This window comes from Chanos chanos, chromosome 10, assembly GCF_902362185.1.
Source record: "Chanos chanos chromosome 10, fChaCha1.1, whole genome shotgun sequence".
In the NCBI taxonomy this organism is placed as follows: domain Eukaryota; kingdom Metazoa; phylum Chordata; class Actinopteri; order Gonorynchiformes; family Chanidae; genus Chanos; species Chanos chanos.
The window spans coordinates 21,810,315-21,837,485 of NC_044504.1; the positions used below are offsets into that span (position 1 = coordinate 21,810,315).

At 44.6% G+C, this 27,171-nt stretch overlaps 1 protein-coding gene across 1 annotated transcript in view; it reads left to right on the forward strand.

Annotated features, from left to right (window-relative positions):
- The window catches only part of birc6 (baculoviral IAP repeat containing 6), a 96,347-nt gene that overhangs the window by 41,347 nt on the left and 27,829 nt on the right, over positions 1-27,171 (forward strand). The window contains exons 50-66 of the mRNA XM_030787201.1: positions 144-344; positions 671-950; positions 1,137-1,393; positions 1,748-1,856; positions 2,344-2,568; positions 3,132-3,757; positions 3,824-4,023; positions 4,203-4,346; positions 6,225-6,354; positions 7,949-8,080; positions 8,364-8,522; positions 9,037-9,210; positions 14,156-14,352; positions 15,631-15,931; positions 17,082-17,299; positions 19,810-19,974; positions 20,427-20,592. Coding sequence (XP_030643061.1) covers positions 144-344; positions 671-950; positions 1,137-1,393; positions 1,748-1,856; positions 2,344-2,568; positions 3,132-3,757; positions 3,824-4,023; positions 4,203-4,346; positions 6,225-6,354; positions 7,949-8,080; positions 8,364-8,522; positions 9,037-9,210; positions 14,156-14,352; positions 15,631-15,931; positions 17,082-17,299; positions 19,810-19,974; positions 20,427-20,592 — 3,684 coding nt within the window. The remainder of the gene's footprint in view (positions 1-143; positions 345-670; positions 951-1,136; positions 1,394-1,747; positions 1,857-2,343; positions 2,569-3,131; positions 3,758-3,823; positions 4,024-4,202; positions 4,347-6,224; positions 6,355-7,948; positions 8,081-8,363; positions 8,523-9,036; positions 9,211-14,155; positions 14,353-15,630; positions 15,932-17,081; positions 17,300-19,809; positions 19,975-20,426; positions 20,593-27,171) is intronic.

Below are 27,171 nucleotides of genomic sequence, written 5' to 3' on the forward strand. Positions count from 1 at the left end.
TTATGATCAAGACCCTATATGAAGGTTCTTTGGTAGGGCATTGACAAAGTCAGTACTTTTTAAATTGTAGTATCTGTATTGCTAAAACTGGTTTGTCTCTCTGAAGTTTGTGACTTTTCCCTCTGGATTTTGTTTCTCTTCAGGCACCATAACCTCCAGCAGTCCCACGGCCCAGCCAGCTGAGGTGCTGCTCCAGGCAACTCCGCCCCACCGCAGGGCACGCTCAGCTGCCTGGTCCTACATCTTTCTCCCCGAGGAGGCCTGGTGTGACCTCACCATCCACTTACCTGCTGCTGTCCTGCTCAAAGAGATACACATACAGCCACACCTCGCCTCTCTTGCCAGTGAGTCTCTCTCAGACACACACACACACACACCCAAACAGTATGTATGCACATAGAGCCTCACCCAGCCTCGTTTGACGGTTTCAAACACATCTATACTTAATGTGCATATCCATACATTCAGCCAAATCTGCCTTTGATCACCAGTGAGTCATGCGCGCTCTCTTTGCTTTGCTCCCCTTTGAGGGACTAAACCCACATGATTTGCACACTGTAGCCTATAGGACCATAAACGTGCACTCTTACTCCCTTTCACACTTTCACCCTCTCTGAACACAGCCTAACTTTATTCTGACACTTGTCCTCCTTCTCCTCTTTGTCCTTAGCGTGTCCATCATCCGTGTCAGTGGAGATCAGCGCAGACGGAGTGAACATGCTCCCTCTGTCAACACCGGTCATCACCAGCGGTCTCACCTACATTAAGATCCAGCTGGTCAAGGCAGAGGTAGCGTCTGCTGTCTGTCTGCGCCTGCATCGGCCACGGGACGCCAGCACGCTGGGCCTCTCCCAGATCAAACTTCTGGGTCTCACTGCATTTGGAAACACCTCCTCAGCCACTGTCAACAACCCCTTCCTCCCCTCAGAGGACCAGGTGTCCAAAACCAGGTACCCTCACAGCCTAGCGTTACAGAAAAACACAGGCCCATCAGACTGGGCAGTCCTTACATGTTTTCTGCTGGGATATATTGGAATGGATGTTCATTATGTATTAAGTTAAACGGTCTTTTTTTGGAATCACATATAAATCTATGTCTCTGTGGCCCTCTCTGTCTCTCTCTCTCTCTCTCTCAGTATTGGTTGGCTGCGTTTGTTGCACCACTGTCTGACTCACGTGTCTGAGTTGGAGGCGATGATGGCAAGCGCGGCGGCACCCACGGCCAACCTGCTTCAGACCTGTGCAGCTCTGCTCATGTCTCCCTACTGTGGCATGCACTCCCCCAACATCGAGTCCGTGCTGGTCAAAATTGGCCTTCAGTCCACACGCATCGGCCTCAAACTCATCGACATCCTGCTGAGAAACTGTGCCGCCTCAGGCACGGATCCCACCAGTACGGAATTACCTCAAATTACCAGCAGCTTCCAATTGACTCCTCTGTTCCTGTGGGCAATGGGCACCTCTCAGGCCCTAAATGTGGCTCTGTTTCAATGTCATTACTGTAATTTAGTTGCTTTTTGAACTCAAGTAGCCGGTTCATGCTGCTAAATTCATTCTGTTTCACCTCTGCTTTATATTGAACAGTTTTACTTGTCATGTTGATATAAATAATAACCAATTTTGAAATGCAGTAGCAGAACCTCCATTTCACTCAATGTTCATTCGGCCTGGCAGAACAGGCAAGTCAACTGAAGTGTCAAGAAGGGGCCAATCTCTCATCGGTACTGTGTATTGTTTTGTGCTGTAGATTTGAACAGTCCTCTTCTGTTTGGGAGGTTGAATGGGCTGTCGTCAGATTCCACCATAGACATTCTGTACCAGCTGGGCACCACCCAGGATTCAGGAACCAAAGACAGGTCAGGAACCACATCAGCTCCACCATCCTAATCGACACAAAACTTTAGCCTTTCTTACAACTCAATATCACATTTAAATGATTCTATTAATTAATTCTATTTATATATTTATTTATTGAGTTGTTTACTTATTTTAGTCATTAATTTAAGACTGCTTTTTTTTCTGAGGGATATTCTGTTGTCTCTCCAAAACATTGCTCCCTCAGATTATTGGGTGATATTACAAAGCTGAGAATTCATCCTGAAAAGAAGAATGTGAGGGTTTATTGGACACCTGATATATGACTCAGCAACTAGATGTATTTGATTTGATATGATAATAACAACAGCATCAAAATTGATTTGCAGTTTTCTTGAGTTTTATTTTGAGTCACTTAAAGCAGAAGGGACTGTTTTGATTACTGAATGTGATGTACAGTGTTGGATGCCTCTTATTTGTTTTTATGAGCTATGTTTACCGTTGTTTTCCCTTCATCTTTTTCTCCAGAATCCAGGCACTGTTGCAGTGGGTGCATGACTCAGCTCGGGTGGCGGCTCTTAAAAGAAGCTCACCGATAGGCTACGTGGGTCAAGGCTCCTCCCCTTCACGAGAGTACGGCCTCCTTATGCCCTCCCCCTCCCACCTGCACTGTGTGGCAGCCATTTTATGGCACAGCTACGAGTTGCCCGTCGATTACGACCTCCCAGTGCTGTTAAACAGAGAGCTGTTTGAGTGAGTACACGTTCAGAAACACACAAGTACAAAGACACACAGGTCGTATCACCCAATGTACGTGTGTATACACAGCCCTACTGTCAATCGGGCATCTGTTTGAAATCCTTTCTGCTCTGCCAATGTTTGTAAAATTTTGTTTTCAAATCTGATTTTGAATTACGTCTGTCTGAGGTTTGTTTGTCTTCTGTGTGTCTGTGAGTATCTGAAAGCTTAAGTATTCCTTTTCCTGCATCCTCTATATTTTATGAGTCTCTTCAGGTATAAATACTTAATGCTCGTAAAATAGAACAAAGCTTTTGAGAATCCAATGAGGCTCAGTGTCCTCCTTAAAAAGCCAAGAACACAGGAGGAACGCTGTACTCTTACCTCCACAAAGTCCCTCACAGTGAATTAATGAAATCTTTAGGAAGATTTCATAGTGTAGTTTCACTACTCCTCTGCCCTCAGGTTGGACAGAGAATATGACCCCAACGTAATGCAATGTTTGTGTACCCTTTCTCCCTCTGTCTTACTCCCTCTGTTCTCTCCTTCATTCTCTTTCTGTTTCTTCCGCTCTTCAGGTTGCTGTATAACTGGTCCATGTCCCTGCCTTCTAACATGGTTCTAAAGAAAGCTGTGGATAGTTTACTGTGTGCCATGTGTCACGTCCACCCTGCCTACTTCTCCCTCCTCATGTCCTGGATGGGCATCGTGGCACCACCGGCTGCCCAATCGCACGCCCAGCGGCGACTGGCCATGACGGACGATGGCAAGAAACAGCACGACCTGAACACCAACGCCGGGCTCACCGACGACTCCAAACACGCTCGTGCTCCCGTATCGCTCTCCGAGTGCCAGCTGGCTACCCTGTCGGCTGCCTCCCAGTCGCCAGGAGCCATCCAGCAGCTCCTGGACTCCGGTTTGCCCTCTCTCCTGGTACGCAGCCTGGCAGCTCTCTGCTACAATTTACTGGCCAGCGCCGATCTGCCCCTGCCCTCCGACAGACGTTCGCCACACTATCAGAACCACCCGGGGGCCACGGCGGGCAATCGCGGGGTGTCGCCCCTCTCGCCCGAACTGGCAGCGCCCGTTTTGCGGTTTTTGACTGAGGTGGGTAACAGCCACGCGATGAAAGACTGGTTAGGTGGGCCGGAAGTGACCCCGCTGTGGACAGCATTGCTTTTCCTGCTCTGCCATTCCAGTGCCAGTGGAACAGCTGGCAGTGGGACTGCTGCTGGAGTTAGTGGTGGTGTCACAGGACAGGGGGCGTCAGCGAGCGGAGCTTCTTCAGGGGTGGCGGCCACCGCCGCCCCCCAGGCCTCTGGGTCTCGCTTTTCGCTGTCGACGTCATCGTTGCCAGGGCGATGTGGAGGACTGAGTACACAGCAGCGCACGGCCATTGAGAATGCCACGGTTGCCTTCTTCCTTCAGTGCATCTCCTGTCACCCCAACAACCAGAGACTGATGGCACAGGTCTGTATGTGGACCTGTGTGTGTGTGTGTGTGTGTGTGTGAGTGCGTGTGCAATTTGTAAAGAAGGAAACAGCCAGCCAACCAGTTGTCTTTTAAAACACTTAGAATGCCTTTGTACACAGAAGAACCATATATAGTCTGAATGCTCGTCTCTGATATTTTTGTGTGTGTTTTTGCAGGTTCTTTGTGAGCTGTTCCAGTCAGCTCCACAGCGAGGGAATGTTCCAGTTTCCGGAAACATCTCAGGATTTATCCGTCGTCTCTTCCTTCAACTCATGCTTGAGGACGAGAAGGTCACCGTCTTCCTGCAGTCACCGTGTCCGGTGTGTACACATACAAATAACCACACAACTCTCCTGCATTGTTCATCCCAGCCCTCTGTTCTGCTGAGTCTCTGGGCCTCACCGCTGAAAAGAAACAAGACTCAGTGCCCAAAATAAACATGAACCAATGAGGTGTAATTATGTCCAAGGCCACAGATCCATATGATTTGATTACACAAGTGAAATCATATTTAGTTGTCAAATTTATGATTTGTGTCATGCTGTCTTGATTCATCATTTGAAGTAATTAAGCGGTTGACCAGTAGGGGGCATCACTTGACAGTTACAAGCAGAAATTCTTATTTTTGTTACTAGACAGAGGGGCTTCAAAAACAGAGTCTCTAACTAAAATATACGTGCAGCAGCTGTCAGAGTCTTTCCAGAATGTGCTAAGCTAAAGTCCGTCCTTTTACCTCTAGCCTCCTTAGCGAAGTTTCTCCATCTCCTGCCAACATCCTTCAAGTTCTCCCTTTCTAAGACGGCAGAGAGTCCCCTCTCAGCCCGGGCTGCTGATTTATGGGCGTCTGAGATAGCTGCCAAACAGGAACGAGGCCAGATTCCTAACGCAGACGTTCTTATTTTTAGCTGCTGGTGTAATTCTTCAGGTCATCCTTCCGCTACATTACTGTCTGTTTGCCCGTCGTCCTCCGTTCGACATTACTACAGCTCATTACTACAGCTCTGTCCCTTAGCATCAGGAACAAGAGATTGATCATGAGAGAAATTCAATTTAATAGTAACGTTTATGATGAATTATAACAAAACCTCACAGCTGGTGAGTCAGTTCAACCTCTCAAAGCTGATGAATTTTATTTCTTCTTTTTTTTTTTTTTTGGTTCTCTGGTTCGACCTTCATCCACACGGTGATGCCACGATATTGCTTTCCTCTTAATGACTTTTTGGAATATGTACTGCACACTATAGGCAATATTGATGGATAACTCTTGTGTCTGCATTATTTTTAACTGCTAATAATTATTGACTTAAAAATCTAAATTCTAACATTTAATTTAACTGCTGACTTTATTGATTTCAGTTTATTTTGGGCTTTCAGATGGGACCCACTGGTTCATACGGATCATAAATAAACCGCTTTTACGAACGAAAACGAAAAACCCAAATTCCCACTGGCCCGCATTTATACTGTACAGCATGACTGCTGCTGCACTGGCCAGATGTTCAGAATGGCTCTGCCTCTCTTTGTTTTCATAATAGAGTAGACAATGAAAGAGTGGAAAAGGAGTGTGACAGACTGAGGAAGCGACGTAGCACAAACAACACGGTGAAGAGAAAGCGAGGGAGTGAGAGTGGGAGAGTGATTGAGACGGAGAGAGGGAGAATTTATCTGGGAGTGAAAGAGCGTTTCACAACAGTGTTGTTATGACTGAACTGTTCTGTCAGCGTGCCTCTCGCTGTCAGCTGTACCACAGAGACTCTGTCACCGCCACCCAAATTGTGTGTGTGTGTGTGTGTGTGTGTGTGTGACAGTGTGTCAAACACCGTGTCAGATCTCATCACACACATGCCAGAGGACAGGAGGCTGCTCCCGTGCTCCTCTTTTGTTGACGGCTGATAGTGGAAAGGGTCTCAGGTCCAGAGGGCTTGATTGGCTTAAAAGGCATTTAGATTGAAATCTTATTGATTGTGCCGTTAAATACAGTGAATGAAGCCGTCGATGAATTGAATGTTACGCTTCCCATTTCCCCCCTTTTAGATGAATAAATTAGTTTTATTCGTAAAAACTAGAGCCCTGCAGAACTGCAACAGTTTAACCTTTTTCCCTCTCTCTCTCTCTCTCTCTCTCTCTCTCTCTCTCTCTCTCTTTCCCTCTTTCTTTCTCTTTCTGTTTCTGTCCGTCTCCATCTTGCTCTGTCTCAGCTGTACAAGGGTCGTATCAATGCCACCAGTCATGTGATCCAACACCCCATGTATGGAGCAGGGCATAAGTACCGCACGCTGCACCTGCCCATCTCAACCACACTGGCCGAGGTTCTGGACCGGGTCTCTGGTATGATGGCTCTGCACGCTACACACAGCCTTTGATAATGAACCTGTAAACCGCTACAAGCACAGACCATGTAAAAATGTTTAGTTTCTTGCAATTGTATACAGTCTGCTGCTGTGTACACACACACACACACACACACACACACACACAAACTCAAACACATGCACAGAGCGGGGACAGACAATAATCTTCTCTCCACATACCTCAGTCATGCGTTTCATCCTTTTCCACACCTCCTTAACCTCTTAAAGCCAGACATATTTGGAGTTAACGTTGCATGTCAGGGCCTCATAGAAGAGCTCAGAGGATTTGTCACACTCACACACACACACAGAGATGCCACCCTTTCAAGATATATGTACACACCTAGTCAGCCAGTGCTCTATAAAGGCAAAGGCACACACACACACACACAGTGAGCACACTTAAAAAAAACAGACTCAGCTAGCATGATTTTGTTTGCCTGCTCTCACACATCTTCACTTGTTAAAGAAGTACATAGTTTAACAGGGTCAGTTTTAAAATAAAATAAAAGTCCCTTATTGCTGCCTCAGATGATACTGCTGTTCTGGTCTAATCATGTACTGAAAACTGCTCATTCAGTGTCTCTGAAAGCTCCACACATGGCAGAGACAACTGTCCCTCTCCATGCCTCTTTTACCTGTTTAAAGCAGATCACTTTGCTAACATGCGCTAAAGAGTGAACTTACAGTGAATCAGTTCAATCCAGATGTCTGCATGATTCACTTCTGTGTAGCCCCAGAGCACAAAAGCGAATTAATGTGGTCTCAGAAGTACTGGATTTCATTGTATGATGAGGCAGTCAAGGTCAATAGCATACATCGTGGTGAAAAACCAAAAAAGGTGCAAGACTGGTATATGTGTGTATTATTTATCTGTTTGTGTGTGTGAGAGAGGGAGCGTGCATGCATGCATGCATGTGATTAATCGCTACTTGTTTCCATAGACCTTGAGGTGCTGATGTCTGTGGCCACATGGGAGAGTTTAACAGTGACCCATGTCTCTAACCCACTGAAGCTGACAGCACTAATGCCTTCCCTGTTCACTCTGATTCAGGAACCCAAACTAGACTTTTAAATTACTTATTGTCTCATCACGTCTGGCTTATCTCTGATGGTGATATCTTTAGAGATGGTATTGGAGCTGCAACTCAAAGAGAACCTTCTAGATTTGCAGAAGACAAAATCATCTTTTCATTTTGGAAACAACTAGAACCTAAAACTAAGCCTTTTTGCAACTACATTTAAGATTATGTATCCCAGTTTTCACCTGTCTGTTTATCTAATAGACATTTTGCAGATTGTTGTAAACAAATACTGCCAGTCTTGGTAGCCTTGGGAGTCAAGCCGTTGATTCATTGAATTTGCCTCTGTACTTCAAAGCTGTATCTGTTATTTTTTTCTTGAATATATGAAATGATTTTTGGTCCTAGAGGACTAGAGTTGAACTAGAGGACTTTGAGAAACTTTCAGTGAGTCTCAGAAGGCGTCTCTCAGGGATTTTTCTCTGTAAAACTGTTTTTTTTTTCTTTTTTTTGGTAAAAAACTGTTCTTTCTATCCCTCCATTAACTAGACACACCCAGTATCACAGCCAAGCTGATAAATGAGCAGAAAGAGGACAAAGAGAAGAAGAACCATGAGGAAAAGGAAAAGATGAAAGCAGATAATGGTTTCCAGGACAATTACAGTGTAGTCGTTGCCTCAGGTATTACCACATCCCACCCTATGAGGACTCACTGGCCAATCACATTCAGACACTGATAACCCCACCCTGCTCACATGCCACACATACACTTTCCTCTGTGTAATTGTATTACAGTAGGGAAACTGAGATTTTTGGCTCATTTTGATACATTAGTTTTGAGGCAGAGTTTGTGCTCCCACGTAAAAGCTGTGTCCTCTTGTATCAGTATTCAGAGGAATGGCAAGTATGAATGACTGCCTTCAATAAGTGTGTGTGTGTGTGTGTGTGTGTGTGTGTGTATCAGGTCTGAAGTCCCAGTCTAAGAGGGCACTGTCCACACCTCCTCGCCCTCCCTCTCGCCGTGGCCGTGTTTTGAGCGATAAGTTGGCTGCATCGTCAGGAGTTGACTCTGCCAAAACCATCAGCGTACCTGTCTTCCACCTCTATCACAAACTACTGCCAGGTACATCAGTTTCTCTTTTTCCTCATGCTACTCATCCTTTCTCCCTTTCTCATTCTGCCAAAGCGGTCTGTGCTGACATTTCCAAACCTACCACCAGTTTTTCCTGGCCAGACTGCTTCTGTCTCTCTCTGACATTCTCATTCTCTCTCTCTCACTCTCTCTCTCTCGCTCTTTCTTTCTCACATACATATTCTCCCCCCCCCGTTGGTCTTCTTCACTCTCTGACATTCTCCAGTTCTTTCCAACATACTCTTCGTCATTTTATTTCATTTACACTCTCTCTCTTTGTCTCCTCTCTTTCCTTCTCCTCCTCCCCTCCTCCTTCATATATATATTTCCGCTCTCTCTCTGATCTCGGTCCTCACGCTATGTTTGGTGACAGAGAAGGCCTTCAGGCATCAGCTGAGTGAGTAAGCAGTAGACAGGCACAGTGGGCCGTGAGTCAGGGCCGTGACATTTGATCCGGGTCGGGACCGTGGTTTTGACCGCTTTGTGGTCTCTCTCTCTCTCTCAGGTCAGCCCTTGCCTGCTGAGATGACCCTGGCCCAGCTTCTCACCCTGCTCTATGAGCGGAAACTCCCTCAGGGTTACCGCTCCATCGACCTGACCGTCAAACTGGGCTCCAAAGTGATCTCTGACCCCGGCCTCTCTAAAACCGACTCCTTCAAGAGGTTACGCACAGAGAAAGGTACGTCCGAGAGAGTGACACACAAGCTGTGCGCTCATCTAGTCCCTTGTTTGGGGATTTTAGTAGGAGGTGTGATTCAGTAAAGCCCCACATAGTATCCAGCTCTTTCTCTCTCTCACTTTCATTCAAATTCCTCCCATTCAGCATCAGTAAGTGTGTCAGTATTCTATGAGAAACATTTCCCTACAAATCTTTCTTTCTCTCTCTCTCTCCTTCATCCCTCCATCTCTCTTACCCTCTTTTTTTGACCTCCTGCTGGTCCATTTACAGAGGGGGAGAAATGAGCGTTAACTCGGTGTGGGTGTGTGTGTTTTTGGATGAGGGTTTGATTCATTGAGGGCCATGTATTTCTGAATGGAGAGAAGAGCAGTAATGGAGAGGGTATTAGATAAATGGCCTTTACTGCGGTGAAGCATCGCTGGGCTGTTAGCCCCTTCCATCCCACAGCGTTTTCTAATGGAGTTATTTTAGACTCCCATTCACCTGCACCACATTCCTACCTGCCCGGGGCTTTTCAAGGGAAAACACAACTGCTGAAAGCCACTCAAGCTATCAGACTCTTCCTCCATCCCTCTGAAATCTACAGCCGTGTGGGAAAACTCTTCTCTGCCTGTATCTAGTTGTGTATTTCCCTTTTTCTCTCGTTTGGAAAGTTAAGTAAAAAATATTTCGACGTTATCTTTTTACCTATCACCGTCCAGTGTCAAGTGATGTTTGTTTGTGACGACATATCTCACGGGTAAGTGTTCAAAATTAGCTGACCCTCTGCTGGCCTTGACAAGCCCTTTCAACACTCGGCCACTCCCTGTTAAGTCCAGATATAGTGCAGCTGATTGATTTAGTCCTGCCGAAACATCCAAATACTGAAGTGTCCTGTCTGTAAATAACGTCCATCCAATACACACACGCACGCACACACACACACACACTCTCTCCAAATGCTGATTTCAGCACAGGTGAATGTGCAAGTCTAGCACATGCTGTCTTTATTTCTCTTATGCTCTCTCCCCATGTGACAAGCCTGTGTGTCTCCCGTGACAGCAGTGTCAGCCTGAAAGGGTTGTCTCCTTTCTGGCACTCTTAATTTGTTGTGACTGACTTTGAGCTCAATTTGCCTCTCAGACAGCCAGAATGTGTTGTTTCCCAGAGAATGAAAAGCCTTCTCACTTCACCCCTGAAGAGGTTCTCGATTTCCATTTTTTTCCCCTGCTTGTGTTCTTCCTAAATTTAACATCTTTTCTAACATTTCTAATTCCCAGAGTCTTTATATGATTTCATAACTTATAAAATGGCTCCCTTTTGCCCCATTTTAAAATATCATTTGATCTAAATTGTGCTGGTCCTCATGGTTTGCTTGTTCTTCATGGCTGATTTTTCCATGTGGACAATAGTAAGAAAAACTTCCATGGAAGACGCAAAGTATGTGTCCCACAGATTTTTAAGGGGTTCTGTTTTTGTTCCATTCCGACAGCCTCACACTAGGTAACATCTGCACACAGTGGAGTTGCTTTGTGAGGGGCTGTCAACACAGAGCACTGCTTTACTGCACACTGTTCAGAGCACGGCAGGTTAAATTCTGCATCACTCGCTCCAGCAAACCTGGACATCCAAGTCTTTCTTTTTCTCTCAGACGCACTGGGTGCTTGTGGTTGTCCGCTGCATCTGAGAATGTCCATCTTCTTCTGTTTGTAGAACTCCTGAGGTGGCTGGACAGCATACTCTGAAGCCATTGCGTACGGAACGTGTAGATTTCATTGAAAAGAGAAAAAGTAGCTTTGTAAAACATGCCTCTTCTCCTCTCTGTCTCTATCGGCGGAGAGTCCGTTTGTCCTCCGTCTCTAATCCCCTTGATTCAGTGAGACTCTCCAACATGAACTACAGGCGGCAGAGTCCTCTACTTGTGAGGGATTGATGGTGCATCTCCTTCAGCGTGGTCTTGATTTCAGCAGAGTGCTGTAGCTGAGAGAAATGTCCATAAAGGACTCGGTGCAGGAGTTGAACAACAAGCATCAAGAAAATATGTCCACATCACATCAACACCAAGAGTACTGAAGACTCTGTGTTACACACGTGTCAGAGGATCTCCAGATGTGGAACTGAGGGTTGTCAGGAGGTGCACAGCATTTGGATTGAGACGTCGGACCTTAAAGGCCTCCAGAGCACTGCTTTTTCTAAACCCATTGATTTTTGCAGCAGCATCATACCAGAAATTGCAGTCTCTGAGTTGATAAGCATCTCAGAATGCTTATTTGTTTATGTATTTTATTTTTTTTTTTTTAGAATGGTTGCTTTGACTGCAAGGTGAATGTTCTGACAGGTACAGTTATACCTACCAAGTTACACAAACAGACATTCTGTCTTTGTTCCTCTCTTTCTCTGTCAGTCTCACTGCATCACACCTTCAGTCTCTCTTGTGTGCGCTCTCTCATATCTCTGTCTATTGTTCTATATTTCTCTCTCTCTCTCTCTTGCTTCAGGCTGGGTTGGCTCAGTCGGAGCTGTTACAGCAAGGCCATGCTTGATGGCACAAGCACAAAGCCACCCATCAGTCCTCTTCCGCTGTTTAGCGGCTGATGCTGCCTCCCTCTGCTCCAGCCCTGCAGGGACTGGCCAAGCCTTCGGGTGGTCACAAGCTAATTGTCCATCTTAGCTCCGTCCAGTCAGACTGAACAGAAGAGAAACAGTTTCTCTCTCTGGGTCAGTGTTTTTTCTACAACACTTCCATTAAGGAGCCAAGCACTCATCCCTGTACAAGCCCTCATTCACGTTCTGCTCCCCGTCCAACTCTCAGTCAAGAACAGTGGCTGAACTTCAAAAAAAAATCTCCCCTGAAAATGGACTGTTTGTCAACCATGAAGCTTGCGTTTTACTCAAAGCTGGTTACCGGTATCACAAAATTTCTCAAAACCAATGCAAGTGGATCATCTAGTTGTCAGCAACTCCCAGTTTTGAGTCTGGAGCACCAACTTTTTGAATTAATTCTGAGCGCCTACACGTGATTTTTTTAGAAACTTAATGTTGTGTTTTTTTTAGTTTTGTTTTTTTTTTTAACCCGGGTTATAAAATGCTGATCTGGGTTACCAGATCCAGAGCTCTTTGGTTGTCCTAAGGCCAGCGTTGCCAGCAGTAAATATTTGGAAGAATGAAAGCGTTTGTCTGTCCCCATCCCAGCCCTGTAATGAAAATGTAAGTCAAAGCATGTGATATTTGTGCTGGCCTCAGTATCACCCCCGGGTACAGCTCAGCAGAATGCTTCCAGAGTGTTCCACCAGAGGACATGTTAGAGGTGGGTGAATAAATGGAGAGATGCACTGATCCACACTAATCAGACCAGAAAGAGAGATGTAAAAACCAGCACGATGTGACCGGGAGGGGGAAACATACCTGCAGAATCCATTTGGCCCATCTCTAGGTACTGTCCTAACTTGCTACGAACGGGAACCATGCTTCTAAAAGCCTCTTCGCTAGAACCAAAAATAGAACAGACCTTTTAGTATGTTACTACTTCAACAAACTCTGTGCCCTTAGAACTACAACATCCAGCACACACCAACCTGATAATTCACTTTCTGTTAACCAAAGTTACACAATGTCATTTGAAGTCAGAAATGAAACCGTTTTATCCAGCCTCTTAGTATTGTGATTGGCACAAAAATGTCTTTCCACTTCGACTAGGTTCTGTTTCTTTGAAAATCAAGACAGTGAGCTTTTCTCAGGTGAACCTTCCTGAAAAACATAAATCAGTATCCTTATAGTAATGCCTAGCTCAAGACCAATAGATCCTTTTGATTTATGTTCTGAAGGATTCTCTTTGAAGTTTTATCGAAAAGAAGCCCACAGTTTCTGGAACAGAAGTGTACAATAATGAAATAAATAATTAGAGTGATGTATTGATGCATTTATTTGTGGAGATGGCTTTAAAGATTGTTTTAAGTACACAGGGCAATCCAAGATTCGCCAGGCCTCAGGGCATGTTTGGTGATTACGTTTTTTTTTGTTTGTTTGCCCCCCCCCCCCCCCCCCCCCCCCCCCCCCATATTTTGAGATTTAGGTTGTGGTGATTTTCAATAACATTGCCTATGGTTTGTGCATGTCTTTGAGATCTCCTTGAAACAGAAAGATGAGCTCTCTCTCTGTCTCTCCTTCTCTCTCTCTTTCACACACACACACACGGTCATATCCTCATTAAGAGTCCTGACAAACTAGGTTTTCTCTAATCAGCATCTGAAAAACGCGCACGCACACACACGCACTGAGCAGAAATAAATCACATGCTTTATTTTTCTCTGCTGGAGAGGTGGTCATTGTGCGGATGACTTATCCATCAGCTGCCTCATAATGTCATCATTAAAAACAGGCACGCCACTCTGAAGACCCCTGCATTAATGAAAGCCCTTCACGGCAGCTCAAGATTGCTGCGGTCACTTTGAGTGTTCTGAAGGTTTGATGGCAAAGAGCACATTAAACTACAGTGCTTTTCTTATTTGTGTTTTGTCATTTCCAGGAATGCTTTCATAGAACTGTGGAGAGATCAGAAGCGTATTAATGTAAAAATTCAGCTTTGACCAAAAAGACAATACTTTAGTCCCTTAGGGCCATGGTTGGGGATTCTTCAGCCTTTTGTGTGTTTTCAGAACTGAAAATAAAACATTTTGTGAGTTTTTGTCTGTGTGAATGAAATGATTATCTTCTTTTCTTTTTTTTATGCAACTTTGATGCTGTGGATTTTCTGTCTGTTGACATATTGCTTAGAAACTGTGTTTTATCACAGACACACTGGAGAGAGGGACATTCAGTTCGTTTAGAAGCTTTTTGGTTTTTTGTTGTTTTTTTGTTTTTTTTTGTCCTGTCCTTGAGATCTCTCTGTCTTCTTTCAATTCCATCTCACCCCAATTTTCTACTCTTAATGTCTGCTGATTCTCTCTCTCTCTCCCTCTCTCTTTAGAGCACTGTGAGATATTGAGCAATTGTTCGGAAGACGAGCCCATGACTCCTGGAGATGAGTGTTTGGAAGCAGCCATAGATGAGTCCTTACTAGAGACCAGTCCCATCCAGTCTCCGCTGCAGGTGTTTGCTGGTATGGGTGGCCTGGCATTGATCGCTGAGAGACTGCCCATGCTCTACCCTGACGTCATCCAACAGGTCAGAGACATTCCCACCACATTTCCCACCAACTACAACTGCAGTAGGCCAGCCTGTGTTTGCTTGTTTTGGGGTCCTGAAATACTTAGCTTGGCTGGTGTTTTGTTTTTGGGGGTTTTTTTCCTCTCTCCCTAGGGTTTCGCAAAACTTGCAGATGTTCTTTCATTTTTGAAAATATGTGTTCCATAAACATTTGCATTTAATTTTTTTTTTTTCCTCTGACCTGAGTTTTCCATGATGCTGTGTAAACAGCTAACAGTCTGAAAAAGTTTTGTTTATGGTAAATGATTTTTGTTTTTTTGTTTTTTTTTTTTGAGGGCATCTTACATTCCCATTGGCTTTGCTCTTATCAGTACAAGAGTTCTTGAGTGAACTGTCTGTCAGCTATGAAAACTTTCTGCTTTAATTGTTTCCATTACAACCTTGTCTGGACCTCATATAACCTCACACAAGATTTACAAACACTTTAGAGACCATTTTCTTTCCATCATTGCATTGTTCCCTGGAGTTAGCACCGAGGGAGAGAGGGCGAAAGAAAGAGAGAGTTATTGAACTCTGTTGAAGTTTTTTTTTTTTTTTTGTCACTGTCACTTTTTCCTCGTTGACAGGATAGACCTCAAATTTTTGGACAGTTGAGAAGTCTTGGTGCAGTGTGCTAGGTTAGAGTTTTTCTGATCCTCCTCCTCACTGTGGCTGAGACCAGATGCATTCCATTTGTTTTTGGTCTTTTTTAGAATGATGAGTGTATGTCTTGCATTGTACAGCCCAAAGGACGACTTTAACCACAGTTGTTTCTCACCGATATTCAGTTATCTGACAGGAGAAATGAATATTAAATTAAATTTATTCAGAAATATTAACACGGAGAAATATGTTATGTGTAATCTATGAACAAAATAAACTGGTGTACCATTATCTCATAATCATAGGATTTTAGTCTGGGATCTCATTGTGATTATTCAGTCACGGAAAAATATCTAATAGCTGTAATCTTTACTGAAAGGATCTCAGATAAAAAATGTTTCCAGTTGTGGGTCGTCTTAATTGGATTATCTGTTCGATGAATGCACTGATTTCTGAAAATTATGCACATTATTGTTCATTCTTGTTGTAAATGTGATCACGTGACCTCCGTGTTCACGTATGCATGTTTGTAGCTGAAAGGTGATATTGATTCTGTGTGATATCGAGCTGATGTAGACTCAGCGTTTCTGTCACTGTGTCTGGTCTCATCCTCTCACACCACTTTGTTCTTCTCTTCCGGATCGTTCCGTACAGGTGAGCGCCCCTGTGGTGCCCTCCACCACACAGGAGAAACCCAAGGACAGCGACCAGTTTGAGTGGGTCACGATCGAACAGTCTGGCGAACTGGTCTACGAGGCACCCGAAACCATTGCCGCCGAACCCCCACCAATCAAATCGTCCGTTCAGACCATGTCACCAATCCCCGCCCATTCCCTGGCCGCCTTTGGCCTCTTCCTTCGGTTGCCTGGATACGCGGAGGTGCTCTTAAAGGAGAGGAAGCACGCCCAGTGCCTGCTCAGGCTAGTGCTGGGAGTGACAGATGACGGAGAAGGAAGTGAGTGATGTCACACTTACATATGAAAACAGTTAGAAAATGATTTTTCTTGGCCTTTTGCTTCGCCCTAAAGTAAGCATTGCAACTCGAACTATAAGAAAGCTAAATGCCTCAAGAAAAATTAATGTTTTGAATTAATATTTTTGAATATGTTTTCAAGTAGATTTATTTGTTTATTTACTTATTTGTTTCTTTGTTTTTTGTTTCTGTAACAAAACTGCGTAATAACTGGGAAAGTTTAGCTCCTCAATATTTTTGTCTGTTTTGGACTCCTCTGAACACGCTGTCTACACATTGCCTTGAAGAGATGGATGGAAATTCACATGTTGATCTCTGGATTAGTAATTTTAGCACGTTCTCTCCCGTGTGAATGCAGATATCCCCGCAGTTTTTGAGCCGCCGGCCCTCAATCTGTAGATAATTAAATGGTGTGGAATAGTTTGGGCATGTTTAATATGGACGACAGTTGGTCTCCCGTGCGTTATCGGCCGAGTTAGCCCGATGCTATCATTTAATGCTGTGATTGATGTGTGTTTGGCTGAGCTGCCCAGCAGGGTGGAGCAAGTGAACTCTCAGCGCTCAGGTCATGTCCTGAAAGGTGCATCATGATGAATGGTACACAGGTCATGTCCTGAAAGGTGCATCATGATGAATGGTACACAGGTCATGAGCAGCATCTCATCTGGTCAGTGCCATTAGACACAGTCTGCTGAGGGAAAAGTGTATTCTGGCACCAATGCACGCACGCGCGCACACACACACACACACACACACACACACACACACATTGTCTTACAAGCTCTCAAGGCCTTCCTCACACCTCTCCAAACAGTCTCACCAATTGATTGGTTAATTAGCCATTTGCCCAATTGATTTACAAGTTGTGGATTGATTGAGTGATCTATCTTTTGTTGTCTAGAGTTTTAGTTGCTCAGTCAATTGCTTGACATGTTGATGCATTGTCTGAATGCTCAGTATTTTTAGGGATGGAGGGAGTTTTGATTGATTGATCAGGATTGTGACCTTTCCCCTTGCTTACAACCAGACTTGCTGAGATGCATAGCAACAGAACAATACAGTGATTCTGTTTTGTTTTTTTGTTTTTTTTCATTTTTCCTCTCTCTCTCTCTCTCTCTCCATCCATCCTCAGGTCATATCCTGCAGTCTCCTTCGGCTAACGTTTTACCCACGCTGCCCTTCCACGTCCTGCGGACTCTGTTTAGCACTACGCCCCTCACCACAGACGACGGGCTGTTACTGCGTCGCATGGCCTTGGAGATCGGTGCCATCCACCTCATCCTAGCCTGCCTGTCTGCCCTCAGCCACCACGCGCCCAGGGTTCCCAATGCTAGTGCCAGCCAGGCAGAGGTGGGCATATCTTCCTTATCCAGGCTCTCAACCTTCTCATTCAGTCACGTGTTCACGCGATTGGTCCTGTTCTTCTCAGAGTGAGGATAGTTTTCTTGGACTGACCTGGTGGAAATACCAGTGTGGTAAAGCAGCTCCCAGCTAAACATGTCTAGTGATGTAAATTCTGAAGGGTAATTCTTCTCTCACCAAGAACAAGGTGCGAAAAGGCTAAAGCACAACATCTACATTAACTCAAGCAGCTGCATAAGAAATCGCTAGAAGTGACTGTGTGCGTGTGAGTGTGTACGTGTGTCTGTGTGTGTACGTGTGTATTGAAATCAAACGTCAGAAACCTATGACATAAGCCGTAGCATTGACTTTGTGAAGGACGGCCGTAGCCGGGCGTGTCTGTAACATGTGGCGTGGCTTTATGTCGTTAATATGTCTGCCCTGACACACAAGGAGACTCCTGCAGGAGCTCTAATGGAGCATTCCTTTTCTTTTTTAGTTTTTGACCTTCTGGAAGATGATGACATTTTATTGATGACGGGGACATCCCGTCGGCTGTTTCTCCTTTCTCTCTCTCTCTCTCTCTCTCTCTCTCTCTCTCTCTCTCTCCCCCACTCTCTCTCCCACTCTCTCTGTTTTTCTGTCTAGCCCTTGACTTAATAGGCAGAGATTATTTTGTATGACAGAGTGCTCATAGGGTAAATGGGATTTTACAGATGGCGTGTTCTGCCTATGAGAATGCACTGAATAAGCAAAAACTCATCGAAGGTCTCTTTACACCTCTTCATGAAGCAGCTCTGCAAACCTTGTAGTTCTACTGTAGCTCCATATATGTTTTAATGCTCTTTTATTTCTACTTGTTTTCTTTTTTGTTTGTTTGTTTAATTTTTATTTACATTTATTCATTGAGCTGATGGGCTGATATGATTAGCTTTACAGACCGTAAATGTCTAATTTTGAGAATCTGTGTCACAGAAAAGCCCCTCGTTTTGCAACGTGTCCGCTCAGAGCAGACAGAGTGAAAATGTGGAGAAGTAAAAGCGGGTGTTTCTCTCTGTGCTGTTTGTGATGCTGCCGGACACGGCGTCGGGGATTTATGGGCGTGTCAGGCAGAAGGACAGATCTGGAGGCTGATGGTCGGAGCGGCGGCCAGAGGCGTGGCTCGCTCCATAATGGCCGTCCTTGGGCTGTTGGCACGGGGGGCGAACATTACTCCAGCCCGGGAAACTTGGCCACAGAGAAACGCTGAGGGTCAGATAGGACAGTCAGACATATTCATCTTTCTATCTTCCACCTCTCTGTTTCTCCTTTATTCTCTACCCTGCTGCCTGTTTGTTGTTTTGTTTGTTTGTTTGTTTTTGCAATCTCTTTGGATCTCCTATTTGTCCTTCTTCTCTTCTCTTCTCTTCTCTTCTCTTCTCTTCTCTTCTCTTCTCTTCTCTTCTCTCTCTCTCTCTCTCTCTCTCTTCTGTTCTCTTCTCTTCTGTTCTCTTCTCTTCTCTCTCTCTCTCTCTCTCTCTCTCTCTCTCTCTGATTTATCTGTGACTTATCAGCTATAATATCAGAGAGATACTATCTGGGCACATACAGAAAAGCCCATACACGTAAACAGTGTCTGCATGGTTTGGCTTACAGTGGCTGTGGATGGAAAGCTCAGGTCTAGCCATACCATCTCAGCTGTGTAGGAAAAACACAATACTTCTTTAAATAGTTCTTCTCACCCCGAGTCCTCCCCAAGTCTGCATCACACGCGCGCTGTGTCCGAGCCGGCCTCAGACGACAGACCCATTAATGGCTGAATTTGTTTGGCTGACGTTCAGAAAACTGACCTTTAGTGAGCTGAAACGCTTGCTGGCGTAGCTTCTCTCTCCCTCTCTCTGTCTTCTAATACTGTGGTGATACCAAATGTCACACTGAAGCCATTGAGAATACTCTTCGTGTCTTTGTTGTTGTTTTTCAGTCATTTTTATTCCCTCCACGGTGACGATCTGAGCTCTGTAGTTCAGCTTGTCGTTCATTCAAACTTTATCCAGGTGTCGAGGGTGGTTTTTGCCCAGGGCTTTGGCTGTTTGTTATTTTACCTGAGGGCTAGGGTTTTACCTCAGCATGCTGCTCTTCTGAGACTGTGTTGAAGGCCCTCACTATTACTGCTGTGGAGTGGTAGATTTTTTTAAAATTAATTTTTCTTGAAATGAGAAGCATGAAAACTGAGATTGTAAGTCAGAGTCAGGTTTGCAGGAGCAGGAAACCGTCAATCTTGGATCTGTTTGTTCAGTCAAAGTTTCACCGCCTGGTTTCATGTGGGATCAAACAACCAGGAATATCTTTTGTGTGCCCTATTGAATCCATGACTCAGTGAAAAGACTTCATCTCGCAAGTAGTTAGTGCCATCGATACGTTAGTGTCCTCAGTCGTGTGTGTGTGTATGTGTGTACGAGCCTTTGTCATTTTTTTTTTCCTCTTCCACCCGTTCTTTTGATAGCACAGAGCTGTGTGTTAAAGTGTGTGTTTCTCTTCAGCCACAGGTACCCAGTGGGCATGGCGGCAGCACCAGTGAGGAGCAGCAGCTGTACTGGGCAAAGGGTACTGGTTTCGGCACAGGTTCCACAGCCTCAGGCTGGGACGTAGAACAAGCCCTCACCAAACAACGTTTGGAGGAGGAACACGTCACCTGTCTGCTACAGGTATGTCTGTCTGTGGAGAAAATGAGGAGAGAAGCACAAATATGTTGGCTGTGATGTGAAATGTACAGATTACACATGTCAGTAGATTTGTCGCAGTTTTTGACAGTGTACGGCGCACAGTCTAGATAATATATGTTTACTGATGCTTCCCCTCAGCAGCTGTCTGCACTCAATAGTTGTGAGATGAGATGATTCAAAAATACACTTGTTTTGTGCAGTAACGATGAGTAACACACACACACACACACTCACACGCACACACTTCTATTATGTCCTCAGTATCTGTTTTCACTGTATGTAATATTTAATATATTAATGTCTAATGTATTGAATCGATTATTCTGAGAGGGCAGATCTGTGTCATGCAATGTTTGTACTGTTAGACTTTATGCCCAGGTTTAACACACACCCTGCTGTGAAGTGTATTGAGTGCATGTGTGTTTCTCCTTCAGGTGTTGGCGAGTTACATTAACCCAGCGGGGTGTATGGGTCACAGTGAGAGTCCTGCAGGAGAGAGCAGAGGTCAAAACAGCACAGCGTTGCCTTCAGTCTTACAGGAACTACTCAGCCAATCCTGTCTCATCCCAGCCATGTCCTCCTACCTCCGCAACGACTCTGGTAAGACACTCTTCAATTCCTCCACTCAGCCTCAGGCTTCTCTGGGTGTGTGTGTGTGTGTGTGTGTTTGATTTCCCTGTCTAGTCTCCGATCGTTGCTCCGGGAAACAGCAGGTGGAGCCCGTGCTTCTCCCTGGTGGTGAAACATCACCTTCCTCACACATCTCCATTCTACACCACCAAACCTGCTTTCACCCCCCCCCCTCCAATCTCCATCTTTTAACAATACAAACCTCCCCAACTCATTCAATTAGCACTGACTTTGAGCCTCACTTCACTGGTAATTAATGGAAGGCACATGTGAATAAATAGCTATTGTTTTTCCGAAGATAAAAATGCATATCTTATTCACCGTAAGGGAACTCATTTCCCTGGGTCAAATTAAAAGTTTATTTAAGCCTTCTGAATATCGGAGATGGTGATATTGTTTCTTCTTCTGTAGGAGGAATATATTAAACATTTAGTATTTAATATATTAAACATGCAGTCACACTGGGCTGATTTTGTCTGCTACTGGGGCAGATTCACAACAAAAGTCAACTTGTTGGTTGGTATCTCGCAGCATTCTGTGGTTCTGTGCGTGCGTGCGTGTGTGTGTGTGCTGTGTGTGTGGTGTATGTGCGGCAGGCCGTGTGTGAAAGGTTTTTGTGTAAAAGCAGGAGATTTTGAAACTGTATTCCCTCAGGGTAATTTGAGAGAGTGACCTGTGGTAACTGTAAAGAAAACATCCAGTGCCTCGACAGCTGCTGCGTCATGCCTGTGTGTGAGGGTTTGACCTCAGGTGACTTGGCATTTGTGTGGTCATTTAGACGGCAGAGTTCTCAGTGTGCTCGCTGATGTGACTGTGGTGAAATTAGAGCGACAGATTTCCTCACACTTCATATAAAACACAAAACAGAGCAAACACACCATTTCCATTAGTTTAGAGTGTGTATGCAAGCTTTAATGCTCCTTTGTGTTCATTAAATAAACACAGATAAAGAGATGCATGGAGTAATTAGTTCTCATTATCAGCTACAGGCTGCAGCCGGGTGTGTGTGTGTGTGTGTGTGTGTGTGTGTGTGTGTGTGTGTGTGTGTGTAAACCGATACTATGTTCCATTACAGTGAATTTATGGCGTTCACCTCCATCGCTTGCTCGTTTTCCTCCTCTCTTTTAATTATGACTCTTTCTTTTTCTTTCTTCTCCCCAGCCAGACTGGCCGTATGCATACACACACACACACACTGTTTCTGCAGACAGAACGGCTGTCTTAGCAATGCTAGCATCCAACTGTTCCCATACCACACCTGTAAGAGTGGAGATGTCAGTCAATGAAAAATGAAGGATTGACAGAAACAATACAAGAAAAGTGCGATCACACACTCTTTTATAAATGCATATATGTGTGTGTGTGTGTGTGTGTGTGTGTGTGTGTGTTTGTGTGCGTGCGTGCGTGCGTGCATACGTATACATATATGTATGTATGTAACTCACCACTGAGATAGGCACGAGTGAGGGTTGATGTGTAAGTGTGTGAATGTGTGTACTTACTTTCTCAGTCACTCCCTAAAAGCATTAAGAGATAGCTAGGGGGCAAAAGAGCTGAGGTACTGCAATGAACAGTGTGTGTGTGTGTGCATGTATGTGTGCTCAGGTGTGTGTTGCCTGCAGTCTCTGTTCTTTTCTCCCTTTGCCTTAGTTGTGATTCTTTTTTGTCTGTTTTCTATGTCTTTCTATTGTCTCTGGTTGTTAAGTCAGTGCTGGATAGCAGCTACTATCTATCTGTACACTTTGTGTGTGTGTGTGTGTGTGTGTGTTTGAGAGAGAGAGAGAGAGAGAGATTGATATCGAGAAATACAGATAGTATTGCTCACTCTCACAGGAGATAATGAGCTGGACTCTTGTGAAGTATTCTTTGAAAGAACAAGTGTTGAGGGCAGAAGAGAGAGACACTGATCCTCTTTTACTCTCATTATCTGCCATTTCTTTCTCCCTCCAAACACCACACACACACACATACACAGCTCTATCCATGCTCTGAATACCTTAGTCAGTGTATGTCAGATTAGTGCACATAAAGAGTGGTTCAAGTAGCAGTAGTTATGTGTGTGTGTGTGTGTGAGTGCACAGATTTGGTCAACTTCCTTTATCAAAGAGATCCAAACACTTTCGGTTGCTCTGTCTAGGCGTTTCCCCTGTGTTCCCTCCCTTCCTCCACTCTCTCTCTCTTTCTCTCTCTCTCTCTCTCTCCCACCTAATCCCTCCGTCCCTCTCTCTTGTTGGCGGGTGTATTGCCCTACATTAGTTATGAGTGTCGTTGGCAATTCCTGTGGGAGATATTCCATTGCCACAGCGTGCTACAACACAGAAACACACACACACACACACTCATTCCTCCAGAATCTAATACATCATATACACAGACATACATATTCCTCTACCACAGCCTGCTCCATCTCGCACATGTACACACACACCCTCACACACCCACCACAGTCTGCTGTAACACACACACACACACACACACAACCCAAAAGCCATTACCAGCTAATGCCTTTTCATGTCACCCACACACTCATTTGTTTTAATTGGAATGTGCCTTGTTCGTTTGTTTTTTTTTCTTTCTCTCTCTCCCTCCTACTCTTTCTCTCTTCAGCACCCACGCACATGTTCACACAAAACACACACACACACACACGACCTATGGTTGTTTTATTGTTGGTTGGGGATTTTGTTCAGGTAAAGTTTGTGACTTTGTGAGGGAGGCCCTCTTCTTAGAGTGTCAGTGAACGGCATGTAGACTGGGCTTGTCTAATTCCCCCCTGTGGTTTTGGTTGAGAATTGGTGGTGGGAGCAGGTCTGGCTGTTTGTGTGAGAGACAGTAATGAACTCCACCAATAACTTACTATTCATCTTCAGCAGACATTATCCTATGTCCATCAGCTTCATCTCTCTCTCAACAACCTGTTCTCTCTCTCTCTCTCTTTCTCTTTCTCTCTCTCTCTCTCTCTCTCTCTCTCTCTTTCTCTCCCTCTCTCTCTCTCTTTCTCTCCCTCTCTCTCTCTCTGTGTCTCTCCCACACACACACACACACACACAGTTCTTTCACCTCTCTGGCATCAGGCATGGGGCGCTAACCTCGTAATCTCACCATCTAACCATGCATAGAGAACTTTCCCTCACTAGAGACAGAGGAAGATGTGAGCTATGAAACAAAAAGTGAACTGTCATGGTGAAGTCACAGTGTGGAATTCACTCTGTTTGGCTGACCTCAGTATATAGAGCTTACACGCGGACAGAGGGCCGCCAACTGCCCGTCTAGGACCCTTTTTTTGTTTTTTGAATATAATTGAATGTAATCTTTCCTGACATTTCTCTCAAATATTGTCGCAAAATATACAGCTTAGCTGCAAGTACCATCTATATCTACACGTTTTTTTTCCCCCCTGCTCCATTATTCTTACACAACATGTTACATGTGGGCTACTTAACTAAGCAGATTAATTCAGTTTCAACTTCAACTGAATGGTGACATACCAGCTGTCATTTGTGTAATGATTACATTGATGAACATGTAGTCTTCTTTGGTTGGGCAGTTTTTCGTACACGACACACATTTCCTGAACGGTGCAGCCAAGAATACAAAATTCTTATGTCACATTTGTCAAACGAATTCTCTTATGATTTCTGTTTCATTATTTGAAATGTAAACACCATCACTCAGTTCACAGAAACCAGAAACAAACAGCTGGACTATATTTCACATCTGTTTTTGTCATTTGACATCACTTGAACATCACTTTGTTCAATGAGCCCTAGTAAACAGTGCTTGTTAAGAAAGTCATACTTGCCGTGTCTGCTGGCGGACGACACACCATGTTTGAACCACCAGAGGGGAAGTGCTTGATTTTTATTCCTTGCTTTGCAGAATGCTCATAGCATGGCCATCATTGCTTTGACTAGAGAACGTTTGTTGTTGTTTGAAGATGTATAGACTGGGTTTTACACCCTAGCTCTACCACAGGGATACACAGCCATTGATGGGCCAGGTGTCACAAGAGCTGCTTTTACATCTCAGGCTCCTGGAAGCATCTTTCACTCTGCGTCTCCTTATTGACCAAGTTTGGACATGAATTCATGAATAACACATCCGAGCACATATGTTTCACACTGGGTCACAAACCTAAGTGATACACACAAGTACACCTACGTCCTTAGCCAGCAACTGCGTGTGTGTCTAACTCTGGCTGGGCAAATTGGATTTGTGAGCTGATCCTCTGGCCTCATTCAGATGCAGAACGAGAAGTAGGGGTGTGTGTGTGTGTGTGTGTGTGTGTGTGTGTGTGTGTGTGTGTGTTTGTGTCTAACATTCTTCTCCTCAAGATGGTATGTGACAGGAAGATTCATTCCTCTGACCCCATGCATTCTAACCAGCATCAAGACCAGCCTCAGCTTAAGAGAATAGGGAATGAGAGAGAGTGAGGGAGAACTGCATTGTTAACGTGTTGGAAATTGGCTAATGGTATACCTCAACCCCCTCCTCCTAGCCCTCTCTTTTCTCTCTTTCCTTTTCTCTCTCTCTCTCTCCCCATCTGCCATCTTCACCTGCCTCTCATTACCTCCATGTCTACCTCAGCACATTACTCCCAAGACACACACTTACATCTGTGTACAGCCATGTACCTAACACACACTCTCGCTCACACATACCCATGCATACCCAAACACACACCGTGTCATTATAAATCCCCTCCTGACAGATTGTTAACTGAAAACTCTTCGCTTATCGATATAATTCTCATTTTATTGTTCAAATTCCCTATTGCACAGTACATCTAGATTTTTCTTTTTTTTTCGCATTATATATTTATAGAAAAGCTTTTGTCCTTTTTGTACAGAACCCATTTTGCAGACAACACCACCCCTTGAAAATCAAAGTGAACAAATAGGGTACACTGAAGAGATTTGTCCTTGTTCCTAACACTCCCACCCCCTCCCTCCCCTGACAGTCAGAAAGAAAGAAAGAGATGCCAAAAAAATGACAGAAAAGACATATTAGTCTGCCTGTTTAAGATTAGTAAGGGCAACTTCCACACTTTAACAGGATTCTGGAAGGTCTCTCTGTCCTCCATTGTGACGATCTTATCATCACGTCACTCTTCCTTATGTTTAAATAAAAAAATATTTCTCTGTCTTAAGTGTCCTCCCCACTTTGCTTATTGCAACTGTACACCTCCAATTTGGTCTTAATGTGCCAGCTGAGGCAAAAATGGAAACCAGTAGCCGACACATAGCTGGTTCCAGTTATCAGTTCTTGGTGTAAAGTTGTACAGATACATCCTGTAATACACACCAGTTAAGAGGCGGTGGACATTTGTGGGTTTTTTTGTTTTTTTTTTTTTGTGAGAGAGCGGGACTGCGTGCGTGTGCGTGTCCACGTAATGGAAGCCAAGCAAGCAGCAGTGACGTCATAACTGCTTCGCAGCAGGGGTTGCCTTGGAAACGTACCCCTCCGGCCAATGAGCGGCAAGAGCTTGCCCCTGAAGATATTGAATTTCTTTTTTTTTTTTAATATATGTTGCAAAGTGAACTCCCACTGGGTGGTGATACTGAAAGTCCAGTCCTGTTTCAGACCCCATTTTGCTCTTGTAACATCACAGAGCATGTCTAGAAGTCTCCTGCTTTTGAGGGTCTGTTTTATAAATGATATGTTTTAGATATGGATGAATGATTCTTGTCAAAACGTCCAAAAAACAAAAGACACCACTTTTCAAGTCTAAAGTAAGGTCCTTTGTAACTCAGTCAAGTATGTGTTGTTTCTGGCATGTAAGGAGAAGGCATTCCTCGATATAATATTTGCCTTGTCCACCTGCCCTCTGTGAACCCTCTCTCTCTCCATCTGTCCCATCCTATCCAATGTTATCTCCATGGGAACGGAGTCACGTTGAGAAACCACCAAATCTCCCCGCGCTCGGAAATCTCTTCCGCCATTCTCGTCCAGTTTCCCCACTCTCCAGAAAACCTCCAAACCTACGCCGTCTTTTCAACCTCAACTCCTGTTTTGGGAGGGAACAACTTCTTCCCGAACCCGCCCCTTCCTCCCGCTTGGACGGCCGGTTCACAGGGTGGTGTAAATGTACACAAAGACTATGACAAAGAGATTCAGGAAAGTTCCAATGATGCCCAGCATGGCTAATATGGACTCCTCACGTTCCTCTTTGCCCTCCAGTGCTCGCACCTCTTCAATGGTGATGACGGTCGTTCCCATCCTAACACCCTCTGGCTGGCTTCTCCAGCGTCCTGCAGCTTATCTGGATGAAGTGAAAGAACAGACCAGTGAGGAGAGATGAGAGGAGGAAGGACAACATTTAACAGCCGCATTTGAACTCTGTGCTGATGTTGTCATCCCCTCGTAAACATACACATTACGCTCATTTCCAAGCCTGTTTCCCACCGAAGGTTTTGAAATGAATCCCTATAGCTCAGAGAACAACGATCGCTCTAAGAAGGGCAGAAAAGAAGATAACTGGTGTATGAAACAGCCGGGGGGGTGGAGTGTGATCCTTAACATTAGCTTATTACCAAACAAACGCCTAAC